General features: G+C 40.3%; 1 protein-coding gene across 2 annotated transcripts in view; it reads left to right on the forward strand.

Moving 5' to 3' along the window:
* Positions 1-21,248, forward strand: part of LOC122531532 — a 43,857-nt gene extending 22,609 nt beyond the window's left edge. For both annotated transcript variants that reach the window (XM_043659549.1, XM_043659554.1), the window contains exons 7-14: positions 9,982-10,304; positions 11,946-12,294; positions 12,663-12,991; positions 13,218-13,602; positions 14,012-14,264; positions 14,344-14,529; positions 14,917-15,054; positions 17,970-21,248. In XM_043659549.1, coding sequence (XP_043515484.1) covers positions 9,982-10,304; positions 11,946-12,294; positions 12,663-12,991; positions 13,218-13,602; positions 14,012-14,264; positions 14,344-14,529; positions 14,917-15,054; positions 17,970-18,203 — 2,197 coding nt within the window. In that variant the 3' untranslated portion in view covers positions 18,204-21,248. The remainder of the gene's footprint in view (positions 1-9,981; positions 10,305-11,945; positions 12,295-12,662; positions 12,992-13,217; positions 13,603-14,011; positions 14,265-14,343; positions 14,530-14,916; positions 15,055-17,969) is intronic.
* Positions 21,249-21,299: the final 51 nt, after the last annotated feature.

Raw genomic sequence — 21,299 nt, forward strand, 5'->3', positions numbered from 1 at the left:
TAATCTTTGATACCACTCTCAATTAACCACTTGCGCTGGCAACCGATTGCGGACCGTAACGAGCGACCAAACCGTATACAATAATTCGTCGCTTTCTTTTCGAATTCGTCGATATCGTATGATATCATTGAATAGAAATTATTGAGAAGTAATAAATTTGTTATTTGTTTTGCCTGGGTTATACTTGAATATACTAAAAACCGAGGAAATGTTGCAATTTTGGGACAAAGAATTCTCGGCGCGAGGTTAATTCACTCTATCGAACATCTGCTCCATTTTCTCTTTGTCCGAGGTAGCGGACATGTGGTGAGAAAAGATGGAAAAAAACAAGAGCACGCTTTCTTCGTGTCCAGCTTGGCGGGAGTTGATCGATCCGCCTTGTTTCCAATACAAACGAAAGTGCACGCAGTGCACGGGGGAAAAAAGCGGTTCCGAAAGCAGTAGAGAACGGCGTTCTCCTAATTTAGCTGACACAATTTTTCTCGGGCGATCGTCGCGACGCTCGCAGCGTCGTTTCCCTTTTGGTACGCGTCTCGTCGCATCGCAGAGAAGGACCAACGGGTCGCGCAAGTACACGGAACGAAGAGAGCGCCGTGGTTCAAATGTCACCGTGGTTTATTTTCGTTTATATATAGAAACGAGAGAGTTCAGCCGGTGTCACTTACCCCTGACTGTACGCACTGGCGACACTTGGGCTCTCGGCGGCGATTTCCGAAAAAGAAAGATCGTCAGCGCGATGGATCCGGCGATCCGACGTGTTCGTATTATATCTCGGCAGTCGCTGGAGTTTGAGGAGATTAAATCTGAGATTGGAACGAATGAAATCGAAGATGAAGCTTCGAGTCAACGATCTTGTTCTCGTCGCAAGGGATTCGTTCCAAGAGATGCAGAAGATTTGTAAAATAGGCTCGGAGATGTAGGATTTTTATCCTCCTATTGGGAAATTAATGGATGGAAATTAATGTATTCACAATCAGTATTATAACAGACTATAAACGAGAGAGCCAAATCATTTGATTGATTTCGAGATTTATATCGATTTCATTTCAAGAATTCTGAAAATGATTTTCATTTAATTTGTTACACAAGTGAACTCCTTTGATTCAAGATGAGAATGACGCTTTGTATAGTTAAATGATTCTTCAAGAGAACTATTTTGGAATCGATTAACGATATTTCTCACATGGATTTATCTACACTCGTTTTTGATCGATCGCAGGCGGATCGACGATGGCCTGGACCGTGTAACCGGAAGATCGTCTTAATGCTAGTATTTAAACCATGTCGCGGTGGCAGTGGCTCTCTATTTTAGACTCATCCCCCTCGATTTACCGTTCATTTCGTAACTCAATATACTTTACCAGCACTCGACCACGACGTCAGGATAGAGTTACCTAGTGCCACCACGTTGCACCAGCATCCTCTTATCGACGAAAGTCACAGTAGACTCTCGCTTCGAATCTCGACGAACTGACATTTCAATCGGAGTTAAAGCCAATCGTCTGGCGGTCGAGGATTATGTACGAGAAAGTGCACGTGATTCTCGCGTTTGATCGTTGATAAAAATCATCGAACAATTCAGTGCCTAAACAAGATTACAGATATCTTGGATCGTTTCATCCTTCGTGGGGAAGCTCGTCGACAGACGAAGAGTCACGACGATTTGCTTGTCAAGCTCAAATTACGTTATTATCGTAGTGCTCTCGCATAATATTCGACATGTAAAAATGATAATAATAGTAATCAAGTAATTTAATCGAATGTTAAATTTTCCTTAAAAATTTCAAGATAATTGAATTGATAATTTCTTCGTTTAAAATTCAAAAATCACTCGCGTCAGTGACAAACATTTCGTCTTTTTCCGAGCAGTAAGAAATTCGTTAATGATAGAACTGGTGAATAATTCGCAATTAGCCTAGATTCAGTTTCTTAATCGATTAAACAGAGCGTATGACGCTCAATGCCCGAATTTTACGTACAGCAGCAAGAGGTATGCGAACGTCCGTCATCTGCACAAACTTTCTTTGCAATTAAAGCCTGTTTGCTGACACCTATGTCTTGCAAAATTTCCTCGACTTTCCGTTCACTCAGCAAACAGAAATGGTAGGTGAAATCCCCGAGTCGAACGAATTCTGAACTGCCCAGAAAATTCCTGAAGAGTCTAAAGATAGTTGGATTTCAACCCTCCATAGACAACCCAGGGGTGAAGTTAATAATAGATCGTGATTATACCTGGTTTTCGAAATGTATACAACATGTATTAAACATTTAATAAGATATTGATAATAAATGTTAAATATTTAAATGTAGATAATCTCTATGTCTACATGAAATTTCTTATAGAGTAATTATATGCTATAATTAATATATTATACTATATAATTATGTACTATAATTTTTAAAATTTATATAAAAATATATATTCGTAGATTTATTTCAAAGTTGAGACTCAACATACAGCGTCCATGAAAATTTCAAAATTGTCTCCTGTATATCACACGTAACGTCTTTAAAAAGTTCCTACAGAAGTTACGAATATTTTTTTGAATCTAAAGAATAGTATGAAGATCACGATAAATCGCTATCTTTCTCAAGATAACGCGATCTGCACTCGGTAATGCATTCGTTACAGGTTGTTTCATCCGCGGGAAAACGCGAATAAAATGAATGGGTAACATCCAACTGCACATAACTGTTCGGTTAACATAATATTTCAGTATTGTTTGCCTACACGATCGTCGTAGAGTTTGGTTTCAACAGCGAAACAGGCCACAAAGCCGCCAAGTTGCTGATACGTTATCACGTTTGCAACTCGAGTCATTACTTAACCGCAACAGTAAGATAAGAAAAGTGTTTTTCTTGTTCTTCTTGTACGCTACTTTCTGCGTTTCCACTAGAAGTATAGCTGTTCGAATGCAACGTGGATGACGTGTATCTGTCTGGCTTGTACCACATGGCCATTCATTCGATATTCATGAATGAAACAGACAACCATCTTTTCCCGAGATTTGTTCCATGGAATCTATATTCGAATGTTCATCGAATTTTTTTTTTTTTTTTTAACTAATATACTGTGTGTGTTCTGTGAGACACTTTGAAATTTCATTGGCACTAGCGAAATTTAGAGAAAAAAATCGGTAGAAAATTATTTTATCTAAGACGTTTCAAAAGATACTATATTTCGAATATTCTATATACGTTGGCACATTATTTGCGCAAAATATATAAAATGCTCGTAATAGGTCAGTGAAAGAACTTGGATTTCCTGTTCATAAAAGTACAAATTTGCACAGATATCAACAGTCTGACGATTAGAATTGATACACTTTCCATTCAAACAGTCCAAGTCCAATAAATCGAAAGTTAAAATTTCATTCCAACAAATGATGTTTCACTACAATTTTCCGTACCACGACTGTAAATATCGCCAACGAAATCCCCACTTTAACTCGTAAATCGACGCGTGAAAGCGATGCGATTCAATTCACGTTCCACGAAGGTTTCACTCGGTCGATTGATCGAGCAAACGCTTGGAATCATTGACAATGCACGCTTTACGCGCGCCAAGGTTTACTCTGAGCGCTGCCCTGTGTAATTTCCCATCCGTCCAGCTGCTGCACCCTTCGAATAGAGTGACTTCGCCATAGTGAGCGCGCCATATTGCATTTGAATTCATAGCTGCGCTTTCTGCATTCCCAGACGGCAGTTCTTGTTTCACGCTAGTCATGCGTGCCTGCCCGACTGTATTTATGTCGTTCGCTGACTTTTTCGGTGACCGGGGATACATTTGTTTCGGATCAAACGTACTTGGACCCCTTCAGATGCGCGTGAAACATGTTCCAACGCGTGAACAGAAATTTTTGCAAACTTCTTCTCGAGATACGTCTAGATTGAACACGATTGAACCATACAGAAACCCGCCATTAATCCAAAGGCCAAATTTAGGAACAAGCGCGTTTTCTTGGAGAATTAAACTTTAATAATAGTGAGATTGATGAAACGTGTAACAAGTTGAGGAGTCGATCATTTCTTAGAGAATCAATCAATCCTCGAACGAATCAATAATATTTATGTTTCCCCTTGGAATTGTTAATGATTTGTTGGTTAATCGCGAAGGTTGAAACAGTTAAAATTGTATTCTTAATCGTGATTCAAATATTTGTACATTTAACTCGTATATTTACGAGGTTTCGTGTTGACGCAGGGATCGTTAAACTCAGACTCGACGCGTTTCCCCAACGGGAAACCCTTTCGCTCTTTCCCTTTCAGCGACATGCTAGACCTTGTCGGTCTCACTTACCAAATCCATAAATTACGGGGATCTGTTTCCTCGGATCCGGAAATAGACGAACGACAAACTGGAACGAACGTTCGTCTTCTTGAAAGGGAACTCCGGCGATAAAATAAGGAACAATGCTAAAAAAAAAAAATTATATTGATAATACTAAACGAGGAACTTCTAGCAATGAAACACCAAAAAATATCACATGGGAATTCCAGCAATAAAGAGACAGAAAATGATGAAGAAGATAGTCGCTGATAAAAATTAATGAACCGAGTGCTGAGAGAAGAGATTCTGTTTGCAAGAAAAATATCGATCATACCAAACGGGAAATTCCAGTAATTAAAAACATCAGGAAAGAGACATCAAAGGAATTTCACCAACAAAATACGAAAGAGGAAGGGAGCATTTGAAGACGAGCGAAAAGGAAATCCCAGATGCTTAGAAACTGCCGGCACGTTAGAAAGCGATGCCTTTGAAAGGGTCTGTGAAAAGAGAGGGTTATTAACCCTTGTGGTGCTCCTTCGTCTGATACTTTGCCGCTCTTACGAACGTGAAATCGAACGCACGAGCCTCTCCTCCGACGCGTGAAACATTTCTGTGGAAATGGTACGCGTGCCAGACACGTGTTCAAGCCACTAACCCCGTATTTTTCTACCCTGCTTCCGCCACTAATAACACACGTTCGTCGCACGCGTGCTCTTCACGAAATCTCCCCCGTGCTCGGTGTCCCATCGCGCGCGTTTCTTTCTTATCATTAGACAACGCGCGCAACCAGCGTAAAAGCAAACGGAGTCAGGCATTTGTATTTCATTTTCGAGGCCGTTATCTTCGAACCAGGCGCGAGGAAATCAGGAAATAATTTTTAGGAACTGATGAGCTTTCCGACATTGAAATTTATCAGGATGTGTAATTTAATCGGCAAACGAGTATTTTACATTAATTTTTCGAAATTAAACAAAATCACAGCGGTCACTGTTAAGAGAAAAAGGTCTCAAGCCAAAAACCAGTCGTCTATCTTTCATCGAAAATTTCTTCACTTGCTCCGAATACAATTTCCATCGCTTTCGTCGCCTCTCTAATTTTTATCCAAACACCAGACAATCAATCGCACAAGCAAAATCACTCGAAATCGATTAATCGACTCAAAGCGTATCCCCTGATTAAGTCATACTCGTAAATAGATTGAGAAACAAATTGTTGAAAGAATTGGGGAAATCCGTGTAACCGGAGGGGACCGTGCTTACTTGGTGCTTATTCCGGAGGTATACCGGTGGAAGCAACTCGTGTGCTTTCGTGGTTTTTTGAGTGCTCCCGAAATATCCTCGTGCCGAGGGTACGAGATAAAGAGAGAGGAAAGAGAGGGAGAGAGAGAGAGTACGTTAGAGAGTCGTAGAAGAGAGAGATGAGATGGGAATGCCAGTCTTCGGTAACTAGTCATCCTAGCAACGTGCTTTCGTGGAGTTCTTGCCGGTGACAAAGGCCGTCAAAGAGCAAGAAAGATCTCGCTAAGTTCTATTCATCCCAAGTGTGATTCACCCCAAAACGTGTTGCTCCAATAGTATTTTTATCTCCGAGTGGTGTCATCTTCTTCGGCCAGTGTACACTTGTTTCACAAGACAAATTCCAATAGGAAGCAACGAGAAACTTCAGAATGAGAATGATGAGGTTCTAACAACGCTTTAAGTTGCGAACGGATGCTCGCGTTAGATTCAGGATCTCAAGGTCTCTGCATCGTGATGCACCGTGTGCGGTTTCGTGTGCCAAGTTTCCATTGAAATCAAAAGGATAAACGTACTGATAATTGAGTGACTTCGCGAGGTTCGGGCTCTGAAAGAGCGGCTGGCGAATCGATAGAAACGCGATAGTAACTCGGCTCCGATATCATCCTCGGGTACAATAATACAATAATAAGACCGGAGGACTCGAAGGAACGTAGTCGATGAACGTAGTCGATTCGTGGCGCGATCGAAAGTGCGTGGAAGAAGATGCCCCTGAAAGTCGAAAGTGGCACCTACACGGTGAACCCCGTGGCGAAAAAGAACGTGTCCAAGTTCCTACTTTGGAAGCACTGGCGTAGGAGGTAGGGCAATTTCTACACGATTTCGATTTCCAACCGCGGCGTATTACCCTCCTACTCTTGATTTCACGCGAGTAGTTTCACCGATCTTATCCTCTTCAGTAGCGGTTCACGTGTAAACTTTTCATTCTCTCAACAAATGAGCGAGGTACATCAATTCCAGCCTTCCAGCTACGTATAGCATATGTATCCACGTACAATTTATTTCGTTTCACTTCAACAGCGAAACTTTTCTCTCTCTCTCTCTCTCCCTGCTAATGTAGCGAACCGTTTTATTTATCCAACGGCAACAACAGTTTCACTGTTTCCACTGACGGCTCTGTTAAACCCAGTGGCTCACGATATAGTCTTCTCTTTAAGGCTGGTTCTTTCCTCTTGGTTAACGTTACGGTCAACGGAGTCGTAATTACCTGATTAAGAAATGAATTTTGATTAGCGTTGCTGGCTAACAATGAGCAGCAACGACACGCGATTTCTCTAACGATCGGTAGTGGGGGCCTGAAGAGGACGTGATCCTCTCGCGACGCTTTGACATTTTTCTGACGACGTTTTCTGCCCCGCTACGTTCGTTCTCCCCCCCCCCCCCCCCCCCCCGGGTCACATTCATCATCAATCGCATTTCACGATCAAAGGCATGATCATCGATCACCTTGCACCGTCTTCGCATACCTTTGCTTCGCTGCACGTCGCACGCAACGCTCCTTCAATCCGTAACACTTTTGCAAATAGATTGAACACCTTTGCACTTCATCAACTCTCGCCTTTCTTTCTCTCTTTCTCTTTCTCTCTCTTGCAACTGGCGAGAGAAAAATTTGTTGAAGGGACAATTTCGCAGCTCGGATCTTTCGAGGTTGTTTTGTGAAAATATGTTTGGTACATTCGAGCTGGATTTTGTAGCAAGCATTGGGACACTTGCCGAATTTAATACAAATTGACGAATTTAATTTAATTTAATTTAATTTGGATTTACTGGTTGTATTGGTTTATGTAGGTTTTGTTGATTTTTATAAAAATCCACAGTCTAGTTACGTTTATTTATAAATGTTCCCTAAATTGTACAACTGTAGAATACTAAATGAAATAATGCTGACATTCAACTTATTAACGATTAACGGAATTTCCCGCTTATTTTATACATACATAAAATTGCAAGTAAAATAAAATTTGTTAGAATTTTCTACCAAGAAATGTGACGACATACGTGTCCTAATATTTATTTTTACGCTGTACGTAACCTCATCGTTTGCAAAATGTGATAGTACGAAACCAGTATGTGTTGAACTAACAGTCCTAGATTTTTAACAAAATTGAAAGTTGTGAATGTGTATGTTCTTCACGCGAGTAACGAAAAAAAAAAAACACATCCACTTAATTGGCGTGACGTTACAAATGTGAAAACGACAATATCGATTCCTCGTTGCACGCGGTCCACCTCTAATTACAATGCATGCGATTCTCGAAAGTGAATCGTACACGATCGATGCATCAGCTTGTACCCGCCTTGTTATTGCGCGCACCTCCATACGATTCGACTAGTGCAATTAACGCCGCGTGAATATTCGGCTGAAATAATTAAGGACAATGCACCGTTTAACATACATGTTTTTGAATCTTTCCTTGCAACGTTTTCAACCTTAAACTTCTATAAATAGTGACGCTACGGTGTTTAAACTACAATGGTTGCGAAAAGTATTTACAAATCGTTGTAACATTTATTTATTACAGACAAGTTAAATCGCGATAGATAATTAAAATGACACGTCATGTTGTATCAATGAATCATATCTCTTCTAATAATAATTTTCTGTATAATAATTTCTGTTCTTTTTTTTTTCTTTATAAAATAGATGACTCTTAATTTTTATCTGAAAGTATCAGAACTAGTTTAAATATCGTAGCGATTGATTCGCGAATCCCCGATTCTATAGATTCCTTCTTCCATCTCACGTCTCAGCGTGTTGTAAAAGGTATATAGCAGAGCCTTAATTATCTGAACATAAATTGATGTAAAATTTCCTCGGTTGAGAAACAAGAATAAAAATTGAATGAAATTACCTAATTTGTCGATTAAACGATTCGTAACAAGTTGATTCAACAGACGTGTGGTGATGATCAAGGTTCTACGTTAAGGTTAAGAGTAGAAAACGTGGAAGCTGATGCTATTGTAACGCTAGATATCGGGATTTATTACCTCCGTCTCGTCTACGCTCGTCTCGTAAAATTAGATCCACGAGGATACAGTTTACGCACGTGTTATTTGCTTCTCGAAAGCGAAGCATCGCGGTGCCACTGGGACCTATCCCCTTTCGTGATTCACCGTGATATAAAATTGTTTGCTTAACCAGTGGCACGATTACGCGCGAAATTACCAAGGTTCGCGGAGCATGCAGTCTCGTTGAGCAATCTCTTCTAATTGTTTCGTACGATTTTCCGCTTTGCTTTCAATCGTGGTGAAACGCGTTACGCGATTTTCCTTCGAGGCAATCGAGCATTTTGAAACGTTTATCTAGATCCATTTCCCCTCGGTTTCGACCATTTAATTTCCATTTCGTTCCACCAACGAAATTGTAAATTAACTTTGTCCCCTGAAACGAGAGTAAGATCGAAATATGAAAATCTGAGGATCGTAGTCGAGTTAAATTGAACATCGCGAGTCAAGAGACAATTAATGTTGATTATATTTGCGAGATGGCACCAGCTTCCAATTAATATCAACGATGCCCTCGAGCTTCGTTCCATCCGTGTACAAAAAAAAGTTGATCCTTTGATGCTTCGTGTTAATTCGTTCCGCTTTCTCGCGATTCTTACCGTTTAAATACATCATTTCACACCATTTATATCATTCGTTTGTTCGGGAGTACAGAACATTGATCGTTCGGTGGTGAATGATGTGTCGTCGAATTCGAATTCGTGAAATCGGCACGTTCTTTCACATGGATTCGGGAAAACAGCTCGAGAGCATCGAAGAGTTAGTTAATAGAAATTCCAACAGAGAAATTGTGTCGAAGATGGCGGATTTTTTAGACTTTTCAGAGTGTTTATGTATTTATGAAAATATTTAAAACTATAGAACCACTTGAAAAATTTGTAATTCTATATTTTATATTCTATAAAGATTTCAGTTTCTGTGCTTGAATAATATTGTGATTGGAATTATACTCGGAAAAGGATTTAATTGGATAAAGAAAAGTAAAAATTAATTCTTGCACAATTTTTATTATACATGATGAACCTAGATTACAATAAATAATACATAAATCTCTTCCTATTTTCTATAAATTTAATTATTCGATTTTGTACGATTTTAACATACAACAATACATAATATCTTCTTCGATTTTCAATAAATTTAGCTACTCAATCAATTTTGCTCACACTTGTCGCGTTACATCTATATATAAGAATTGAGAAATTTTTTTTAAAATCTACAATACTTGTCTAATTCCGTCGTCTTCGCACGAGAGCGAACAAGAAAACATCTTGAGAAAAGACAGGAAAACCCTCGACATGTTTTCTCCTGTAAAGAGACACTTTTGAAAAATGAAAAAAAAAAAAAAAAAGAATGAGAGGGAAGAAAAAGAAAAAGTCGCGGGACAAAAAAAGAACGAAAACTCAACAGTGTGCACGAGGACCGCGGGGACGAGGATCGTCGACGAGCTAGCGGGCAAACACGTGGTGGCGGCGAGGTAGCGGGCCTGGAGGACGTCGGCGATTATTGCGCCGCGACGCTGACGCCGTCGGTCCCAGGCGCCGCCTGCATCAAATCGAATCGCCGTACAAGGCCACTCTCCCTTGCAGTACAGCCACTTAATTACCGCCGCCTCGACCCGGACCCGAAAATCACCATCGACATCGTCGCCAGCCATCGTCCAAACATGACTAGCCAGGAGAGCATCGGCAGCTGCAGTTTGGACGTCGATCAGTCCGCGTCCGACCGATCAGGTTCGCTATCTTCCAGGATCCAGCAAAGTTTGCAACTGAATTTTTACAGAATTTTTCCACTACAGCGTTCCTCTAGAATCGTGGACATTTTTTTTTTTTTTTTTTTTTCATCGGTGTAGTTTCTGTCGCGCGACGGATAGATATATATTTATTCTTCCTATTGTAGGTTTATGGTTTCACAAGGATATATGTATAGATTGTTTATAATAATCTGACAATGATTGGAATTGGGTTGCACAATCTGATAAATATTGATTAATTCATTGTTTAAATTGATTAGAGCGAAGCTATGTTTTCTCTAGGTCTTAAAACGGTTTTGAGTTAGAATCAGGAAATAAATTGCATTTGTCATTGTTCATAAATTGTATCTGTTAGTTACTTAGTCCATAACACATCTTGTATGAAAATTAATTTCTGGATGCTGCTACGGTATTATTGAAAGTTTTGTCACAGGACAATAGTAACATGGTATATAGTGGAAGGATTACGCAGCGATACGGAAGCAACTTTACTTAATTTAGGCTAGTATTCTCTAACATTAGTCAGAGTCGACGAATGAATTTTTAGTTTAAAAAGGTGGCTCGATTTCGTGGAGCGTCCCTTTGATTGGTGATTAAATTTCGAAAATTCTTTGCCAAAGTTTTCACGCTCGTTTCACGCAGAGACACTTGCATCACAATACATCGATTGTAAGAATTTCCAGAGAATCTGTTACGTTCAAAATGGTTCAATATTCGAAGAGTTTACGAGCAATCCAACGCTAGAACTTTACTTTTGTATTTTGTCATAAATTCTATATATTTCCAGCGTTAAAATGGTAGAATCAAGTGATGAATTTTAAAACGAATAACATATTTCTCCGTACTTTGCTGATACACGTGTCTTCACCGTGGTACGAACAAGCGAAATCCTCGAAATCAGATATTCGTGGAATATCCAGAAACCCGTGGAATTTGGATGGTGATCGTGGTGCGACCTTGCGCTTGACCTTGCGTCGAAGGTCACCACAGGAGGATCACACTCGTCAATCGACTCGCCCAACACAAATTTTAGGCGAGAGACGATCTCGGTTTCGTTCAAGGCTGCCGGTTCCCTCCACCTTTGGATCGTTTCCTTTTCACTCGACACCCCGCGGTGTCGATCGAATTTAGATCGTAGGCGAGTGCGGCAGCAAGTGCAAAGAGAACGCCGGCTTCTTTCTATCGTCGTCGGTGCCAAGAGGAGCCCGAAGCGAGGAGAGATGCAGAGAGGCGCGGTCTTGTCTCTTTTGCATCGTGACTCGGCCGGCCTCTTGCCATTCCAGGGTTATTCCTGTGTCGCGTTTCGAACGGGCACGTATCAAACCTTCTTCTCGTCGTCTCCCGCTGGGGAAACGCTTTTCCTATTTTCTTCCGTGCGGCTCTCCTCTTCGTTGGGCGCGTGCTCAAGCGCGTCATTTCCGATCGTGCATTCGACCACGATACGCGAAAGATTCGCGAACCTCGTAGTTAACATTGCGTGCTCGTGTATGGAATTAATCTCTACTCGGCGTGTGTAGATTTCAATCAGCGTGTCCAAGAGTTGAAACGGGATCAGGAACAAAAGCGTAGGCCTCGATTTGGCTGAACGTTGCGAGACCAATGGAAGGCTTGTGATTTACAGAGAACACCATAGACACGATATCGAAGAAAACGTTGCACAGCCTGAATTTGTCTTGCAACGGTGACTCGGTATCCTCGCCGGAGAATCTGGCAAACGGTAGCAGCGAAACGCTGCAGAAGTCGCATTTGTCGCCGGATGAGAAGTTAAACGTCAGCAATGGTCATCGAAGCAGCCCGGAACCAGAGCAGCTGACAGTGAAGAAACCGAGTTACTTGGGCCTGGCCTGTAGCATCAGCGGCTATTCGGGGATCAATAGGTACGACAGTAAGCTGAGGGAAGGATTCCGATCGAGGGACAGCAGCCCTGGCACCAGGTTGATCACCAGAGACACCAGCCCGGCAGCTTTCAGGTAAAACACTTTGTCAGATTGCAGCGTATATCTGATCTGATAATCGTGATGAAATTTATATATTTTATCAGAAAGCCAGGACATCGTATGATGTTTACACAATATTATGTTGTATTTCGTTTTTTTGGTCGAAATGAAATTTCTTATTTTAATCACTTAATAGTGTCAATTGCCAATTTGGTCTTAATCAAAGAATTTGTAATTACAGAATTCAAATTCGGTAATATTTTTGAGTCGAATAAAATGAAAAAAAAAAAAATATAGAAAAATTACAAAAGAATGGCAACTCGAGTGACAACTTTTCCCTGGTTAACAGAGAATAAATCCACATCTGTCTCATTGACATAAAACTATGTCGTATGTTTTAGATCGAACGAAAATCTCAACGTGCCAGCGCACCCTTATCCGCCTAAGAGTCAGTCAATTTCACCCCTAGCAATGGATAGACAAAATGGTTTCTCGAACGGTTTGAAGGAGGAGTGTAAAGTGGAGACTTACAGGGAATCCAGAAGTTCGATGGGTATCTATCAGGGTTATTCCGAGGTCGACAAGGGCGTGTTGCATTCGACGTATCCTGACGTTAGCCCGGTACAAGCTTCTACCCCTATGAAGCGTAGTCCTGGAATATCGCAGATGATGTCTTGCAGTCAACAGAATAAACATTTCTCAGTGTCTCCAAAGCAACCTACTGTTAATCGTAAGTGATTTAATTATTGGTTTCCTCTTCCTTTGTATTATAAATTTTTCTAAAAAAATGTAAAATTGTTGGTTGTTAGGAGTTTCAAGCAAATTTTTATTTTCTAGTGTTATTATACTACTTGTATTATAATATCTTCTGTTAAATTTCCACGATTTTTTCACAGATATATATATATATATATATATATATATATATTCTTATTTAAATTTTTCTTTGTTCGCAGTCTCAAATGCTTCGAGTTCGTTTAGCGACACGAGTATATTGAACGGCACGACGGAGCAAGTAGAAAATCAAACGACAAACAGCAGCACGAGCAGTGAGAAATCTTTCATTCAGCAACGAGTGGAACGGCTCTACGGTCCTGGAGCACTAGCCCAGGGTTTCTTCTTCAGGCGCAGCACTAGCAAATTAAGCAATACGGACAGCAGTTTTAATAAATCTAACAGCAACAACAACGACGTATCGACTGAGAATGCAAATACCGAGGAATCCTTGAAGAATTTACCAGTGTTGAGACATCTGAGACCAGAGTTTCGAGCTCAACTTCCTGTGGTTAGCCCTAGAAGACCTACGGATGGCTCGGAACAAGTTCTCAAGCCCTTGCAGAGGTACTTCTGTTTTTTCAATCTTTTCTTGATGTCTTTGTAACACTTTAGTATTAATCAGAATAAAATCCTGTTCACTTTCACCTGGGGAAAAGACACTACCTTAGCCATAACTATAGTTATCTATTCGTTCATTCGTTTTCACGCAGTTTCTTGGTCGACAATATTATGAATTAAACTGACAGTTTTATCATAAAATAATATTACAAACAATGCTAAATATACGGTATATAATGCACAATGATTTCGCTAACCAATAATATTTGTGAATTGAAACAAAGAAGTTCATAGAATTAACGTGTAAAAAAGCTTTTCTTATTTTATTGCTAAACTTGTTACTGTTACACGAGAAAATTTATTACCACCTAGAACAACCTGCGACTTGTAAAATTGCACGTTCCTTTATCGTCAGGGTAACGCCAGTTTCGCGGAAGGCCGAGCAGAAACCAAAAATCCCAGCTGCCAAGAATTTAGACGGAAATCTAGCGGATAGCGGAGCGCAAAAGCTGAACTCCAGCGTGACTAGCATCCCGGATCAGCAGCCAGCTGCTCCAAAGGTAGTTCTACCTGTCTTAGAACCGAGCGCCAGCTCTACGAACGTGGCGAAACAGGTTCAGGAAGCGGAGAAAACGGTCGAAGAGAAAAATGGACATTACTTCATGAAGGTAAGCCTAACTGGTGGAACGAAGAAGTACGTAAGAGAGAAAAGGAGTTTACTGACATTTTTATGGACGATTGTTACAGTTGTTGAAACAGGAGACAGACAGGTTGCTCTCGTTAGCTGCGTCAACGGAAGCGGAATTGGCTAGTTGCGATACTGTTGCACTTCCGGAAGAGGCAGCCGGAAAACTGCGCTCGGCTGCGGGCAAAGCTAGGTTACTCGCCTCTCAGAAGATGCAACAATTCGAGGGACTGTGCCAGAAAAATATCGTAAGTCTTCGTATATCATGTAATGTTTAACATTTATTTATATATGCTGATTTATTGTTCTAAAGAAATTAATGTCGCTTGGCTTTAAAAATTATTGTGTACAAAAAAGATAAGACTCGTTATCAAAGCCAGGAATTAATCAAGAAATTTTAGGAGGGATATTACTTGATATTTAATGTCGTTAAAAATTTACTAGATTCCATATTTAATAAAATTCAGAGATTACATAAAGTAGAAAAATTAAATATATAAATATATAAATATGTGATAATTTGATAAAACGGATATTAATTTTACCCTGGCATTGCGCTATAGTTACGTACAGCAATATATTTTGGCTCGATTTGAAATTGATTTTTGAAAACTGTTCACAAATGGACGTTGCAGAACCAAGTGCCTGGCGAGGAATTCCCAACGACGAGCGAGGATCTGGCGGGCTTCTGGGACATGGTGATGCTGCAGGTGGTGCAAGTAAACGAACTATTCGATCAGATAGAAAAGTTACGCAATTCTCAGTGGCAAGAGGTACGTTCAGTTTCTGTACATCCTCAGACAATCGATCGTTTGAAGCCTTCTGAAAAAAATTCCCATTCCCACGACAATTCCGATAACGTAACGTCAGCTGAACTGCCTTCCCGTAGATCCTACTCGCACTCTCTTACCAATAAACGCGTACGATCCAACGATGCAACATTTAACAACCCGGAAGACTTCAAAAACGACTCCTATAACCCTCCAATAGCCGAACAATTCGCGCTCGAAATGCGTTTATGCGACGATGCGTTTCAACCTTTAACCGTTCCCCGAAATATAGAAGAAAATGAGAATTATTGCGAAGATTACGAAGTGGATTACGTTTGTGAAAATATAACTGAAATACAGTCGATAAAAAACGATAGTTTCCCTCTTAATCCGCGCGCCTCGTACGTCGTCAACTACGTGAACAAATTGCAGCGCCATGTAAATTCATTTTACTTCGAGAATTACAAACGACCATCTTGTCATCAGTATCCTCGCGATGATTCTCTCGAGAGACGTCGCTCGTCGAAATTTGAGGTATTGTTTGAAAAGGAAGACGTCGAGGTCAAACAACGAGGTCGTGATTATTCGTTTGACAAGCCGCGAGGCGATTATTCGGAATCGATAGCAAATGATGGGGGAAAGATTGCACAAGAGAAAGAAAACAATGCGAGCAGTTTGAAGACTACTTTCTCCTCGCATAAGGGAACCGATAAAAAAGTGGGCCAGGTTCGATCGAAAGCCAAATCGTGTAGTCCTGCAGGAAGAAGAAGTCCAAACCAGAAGATGCAGGTAAAAAATGATCGAGAAATAAGACCGCGTACAACGGAAAATAAGCAGCGAAAAAACGATTCAATTAAGTCGAGAGTCGGCGAGCAAAAGTCTTGTAATTTGAAGCCAGTCGTTGCTCAGAAAAGGGCCGAGGAGAAAAGTAGCAAATCCCCCCTTTCTTCGCGCAAAGAAAGTGTTAAAAAACTCGCGCGTAGCGTCACATTTTCGAACGATATTAAGGAACTACCTGAAGCGAGAAAAAATGTTTTATTCGTCGATCGCGATGCTGAGAAGATTGCCAAATTATCTGCAAAAAGTATATTGCACACGAGGGCAGAAAAAGACCCGTTAAAAGCAAAGAACGCAAGAAAATTGAGTCATAATTATTGCAAAAAGCGCAATCTCTCTGTCGTGAACGAAATCTGGTCGAATCTTGATTTCGTAGATAATGATCGGAAATCTCGAGGGATGCCCGACGCGAAGTCTTTGGAAGAAAATTGCACGTTTGCCGGAACATGGAACGTAAAACGACAGACGAGAGAGCCGAAAAAGGAGCAAGTGAAAGAATCGGCCAAAAGAAAAATAGCAAAAACTTCGTCCGAAGCGTCTGATAACGTTTTCTGGAAATTAAGCGACTCGAAGCCTTTCGTTCCATTGTCTCAGGAAACTCTGCGTCAATTGAGGCAGATCTACAATGTGGAGAACCAGACGAATTTGTCCTCGGCAACTGTGAACAGGTCGGTGAAACTGGAGAGAATGAAGGTGTACGACAAGAGGAGAAAAAAGGTTTTCAAAGCTGTGGTAGACAAACCTTCAAAGAAAGTCATTTCTAACCATTTGGATGATCTTTCGGAAAATAATTTTATTAAACAGTTGCACACTCGAGATGCGAATGCTCGGAGCTTGCGCGACAGTTCCGAGGCTACGTGCGAAATTGTGAATCCTACATCTGAAAATCACGATTTTTCCACGCAGTGTTTGATTTCACTCACGAATTTGACGCCCTGCGTGGTGAATAACAAAAACGAGTCGACCCTCGTTGTAAATAACATCACGAATAATATTCCAACGTGGTCAGAAGGAAACGACGAAATACGAAACTTCTTGTCTACCTTAATATCCTCCATGAGTTCTGAAATTGCGTCGAAAGTTACGATGCGTAATAGCTCTAAATCGGAGAAGCGAGTGAAAAAGTTGAGTTACGGTTTAATCACGCGAAATATAAAATCGTCCAACGTCAGTGCCAACGTTATTACGGATGTTTCGCAAAACGTTCGTTCAGGTTTCCTTGCTCGCCGTTTGCCAAATCGAAAATATAGAGAAAGTATTAAATCGATTGACCTTGACAATTATTTGCCATTGAAGAAGAGGTTCCACGTGAATCGTTATTTGGAAGACGTGAAATACGTCGAAGTTCGCACAAATTCGTCAAATGTTAAGAGTTTCCCTGTTAAAGTGAGACACGCGTGTACGTTTCTTAGATCGAATCGAACGCTTTGTCGATTATCGTTGTATTTGTACGTGTACGGTTTTCTGAGTCTTGTCTTTATATTTCTAAACATCGGCACGCACGAAGATCGCTTCCTGAATTCAAGAATTTTATATAATTTGTATTAAATTAATCACTGTTGCCAGCGATCGAATGTATCATCTTGCGTTTGTGGAATAAAAGTTCCCTTCCTCACCCTCGTCGGTATTTTTTTAAATTTTCGTCAGAGTGCACGAACAACGAAGGTTAAAAAGACAATGCTGGAAGAAGAAAACCTTGAACGATCCTTGCTTTAAGTACGTTTCTCCTTATTATTGAACTGCAAATTTCTGTGTAACATTTAAAAGTGCAAGCTTCTTACATTTCTTTTCCTTTGTCCACTTACTAGTCTTCTAATATTCTATCTTTTATTAACTTTTCTTAACTTGCTATCAGCTCATAGCAATTATGATACTGTTAATTTATATTACCAATCCTCATTTTGCATTTTTGATACTTGAAAAAAAGGAAACAAATCTTCCTGCAAATTCTGTTAAGTTTCTAACATAATTTCTGACTTACCTCTAACTTCTCTCGGTCCTTGATGTCGATATCATTAATTTCTGTTGTTAATCTTTTCTATTTCTATTTAGTAGTCTATATTTTTCAACGTCTTTTCCAGACTGTACCAGAGAAAAAGACAGTGGCCTCAACCCCGCAAAACGGCACCACGGCGAAACGTCGCGTCGCGCCGATTCACAAATCAAAATCCACAGCCAACAGCGAGGCGAACAAGAAGGCGAGAGAGGCGAGAGAACAAGCCCGGCGACAGTTGATCGAGGAGAGAAGGCGAGCGATGCGCTCGAACGCGCAAAATTCCGAGAATACTGTAAAGATCTTCGCCCCCGATACGTAACGATAGAAAAAAGAAAAAAAGAAAAAAAGAAAAAGAAAGAAACAGGGTGGCCGATCTGTCGAGCAGAATTCGTAGCAGCGTTTCCGGTGACGCTTAATGCCTCGAGCCAAATCAAACCGCCGTATTTTTTATGCATTTTCTCAAACAACTAGGTATCTCGAGCAGTCCGACGATTAATTTCCTCCAATTAATTACTAATTGGCGATTAATGCGATGCCTGTCGTCGTCGCGTTTCATCCGCGTGACGAATGATTCAGTCGGGAATTAAATTGTCAGACTGCTCGGTACAGAAACGACTATAAACTATAATAACTACCAATACTGCTTCGACTACAATCAAACTCGCTTTATGTCGTTGATAGAATTGCGCGTGTGCAATATAACACGGCGCGAGCAATAAGAGCGATATTCACGGTATGTAAATTGATAAATATTTAAAGCGATCGATTTTTTTAACGGATTGACTTGACTTCTAGCGAAATATGAAAATGGATGGAGGGAATTAAGTTTTTAAGGATTTTACCATATTTTATTACGATGTTTGTTCTTCGTCTCACGCTCTTACACACACGGACACGGACACACACACATACACACGTACCATTCACCTTGGATTTTACACGCTGTGATGTTTCGTGCTAATCTTGTTACGTTTTATAAATGATTTACGCTGTCGTTCGACTTCTGCGATATATTTAATGTTCACTTGACGAACGGACGAGCATTTTCGGCTCCTTGTTTCTATTTCACGTTTTTTTAAGGACGCTACGCGAAGGGAATATCGATGGAAAAATTTACTCGACGAGAGAGAAAAGTAATGAGAACAAAGAAAAGCTATTAAGATGAAGCGAAAGTAATAGAAGTAAATACAAAAACGAAGACGAGAAAATAAAAGGAGAATCGTGTCTCAATTATTCGTGATGGAAAGAAAAGAAGGCATGGAGAGACTGCTTCCTTGTCCATAGGATTTTTTGTAAAAACAAAAGAAGAAAGAAGCTGAAAGGTAGTTACTCGAGTATTTCTGTATGGTGTTTTTAGCGATCACGAGTAACTGATATTTATACAAATTGCACGAACGATCGCTGGTTAACGTTGTCGGCGAGTTAACTAATTCGTGGCAGTTAGTCAAAACTTAGGTCTGGCTCAAGTATTTAAAAGCAGTTGTCACCCTCGTAACAGTTGATCGCCTTGAGCCGGGTATGATTTTTATCCCGTAGCCTCGTGTAATATTATATTAATGATCGTTCGAAGAAAGCTAAAGATCGCCTAAGAAAGTTCTCTATTCGCGAAACGATCGAGATCGGGGGAGAGGATCGTGAATTGCAGATTGAACCGCAAGAAAGATTCCTATTATTTTTTATTATTTGTACTGTTTCTGTAACGTCTGATTAATACAATTAATTTTTAGAACTTCGGCAAGAGAAGTTCGGCGACTGGAGAAACTCCGAGGAAACTTGCCGAGCTACCCTTGCCGGTTGTTAGTTTGGTCTCGCGAGGAAATCGGTCCTGCAAAGAAAGGAAATTAGTCGTAGATTTTAGATTTTGCGAACGACGGACGAAAGGTGTGAAAGGTTCTTCCTAAGGGATCCTAAGCGCAGAAAAACCGTGTGGACCGGAAAATCGTTTGTCTGAGTTGACATTCCCGTAGAGACAGTCTCGGAACGCCCGGATAGTTTAATTCCACATATTCATTTTTAAGTATCTGGTAGATAAGCTGGCGTATAGCAAAGCGTAATTAGAGCTGGTTCAACCAAATAACACGCGCTAATCTAATTAAAAATACTCGGTATGGTGAGTGTGTCGCGATTTTTTTCACGATTAATACGATGAATCTTTGAATCCCGCGCGCGTCGAAACGAATTGAAGGAACATAAAACGAAATGAAAATTCGTCGAGGAATACGTCGTTCTACTCGCGAGTACGCATGAACGCGTATCAGCCCGCGTTATTTATTGACTGTTAATTCCCTTGGTGCCTTGATTATTTATACGTGTGTACATAAAAATCGACTGACGACGATACGATGTCGTTTCGCGATCACGTTCGATCGCTTTTGACAGCAAACAATGAGTCGATAAATGAGAATGAAATGGAAACACGTTGGTTAGCTTCCTTTTCGTTCGATTAACAATTGAATTGATGATTAATTCGCTTCATTGCACAGCATTCGAAATCATGAACAAGAGGAACGAGTGAAGTAGTCGAGATCGCTCAAGTTTTGTTCTCATTTATCCGTTCTGCCTAAAGACGAAAGGAAATTTTTTTAGTAACGATCTGTATTTTAGATTTCCAGCGAATCCGTCGGGGGCTCTTTTGTAAAACATCATCGTGAGCGAGAGTAGTAGTATAAATTAATTTTTTTTTTTTTTTTTTTTTTAATGCAACAACCGTGTGCCGCGAGCGACTGTATATAAAAGTGCGCGAGAGTATTGCGTGAATGAGGCAGCGAGCGATTGCAGGCAACCATTAATCGTGTAATTTACAGAAACCGCTATTAGTATATATATTGTGTACATTGGCCAGCACGACAGAATTCGACACAATTTCGTTTCCTCTTGGTAAAAAGTTTTCGAGCAGAGTCACTCGTCCCTCATTTCTTGAATATAATTAAGACGGTAATAAAAATTGATATAATCAAATTGATATAATCAAAAGATAAACAATTAAATTTCCTCTTACATTTTATACGAAAGTTTCAACATTTTCAAATAATTTCGAATACCGGTTTTCGAGCGAAAATTTCTTGCCAAGAGTATTCTCTGTTAATTCTCGTTTCGTTCTCAGTTGCATCCTCGTTTATACATGTACAGTTCGTGTTTTAGGGGGCTCTACTTTGATCCGCACCGTAGTAATTTATATTTCAGTACAGTACCCCGTTGCTTCTCTTCGTTAAGGACGCATACTGTCCTGAAAAGCTTCCCGAAAGATCGATCCAAAGCGCGTACAAGGATAATGCGGCGTGACCTAAACCATGATCATCGTGTACTTTTAAGAAGCTCTGTCTGTACATTTTTTTTAATTCGAGGAAACTCATTTTCATGATTGGGAGTGATCACGTTTTTCTTTCTTTGAGAGAAAAGTGAGAAATCAAAAAAA

Source organism: Frieseomelitta varia, unplaced genomic scaffold (genome assembly GCF_011392965.1).
Source record: "Frieseomelitta varia isolate USP_RPSP 00005682 unplaced genomic scaffold, Fvar_1.2 scaffold_136, whole genome shotgun sequence".
Taxonomy (NCBI): domain Eukaryota; kingdom Metazoa; phylum Arthropoda; class Insecta; order Hymenoptera; family Apidae; genus Frieseomelitta; species Frieseomelitta varia.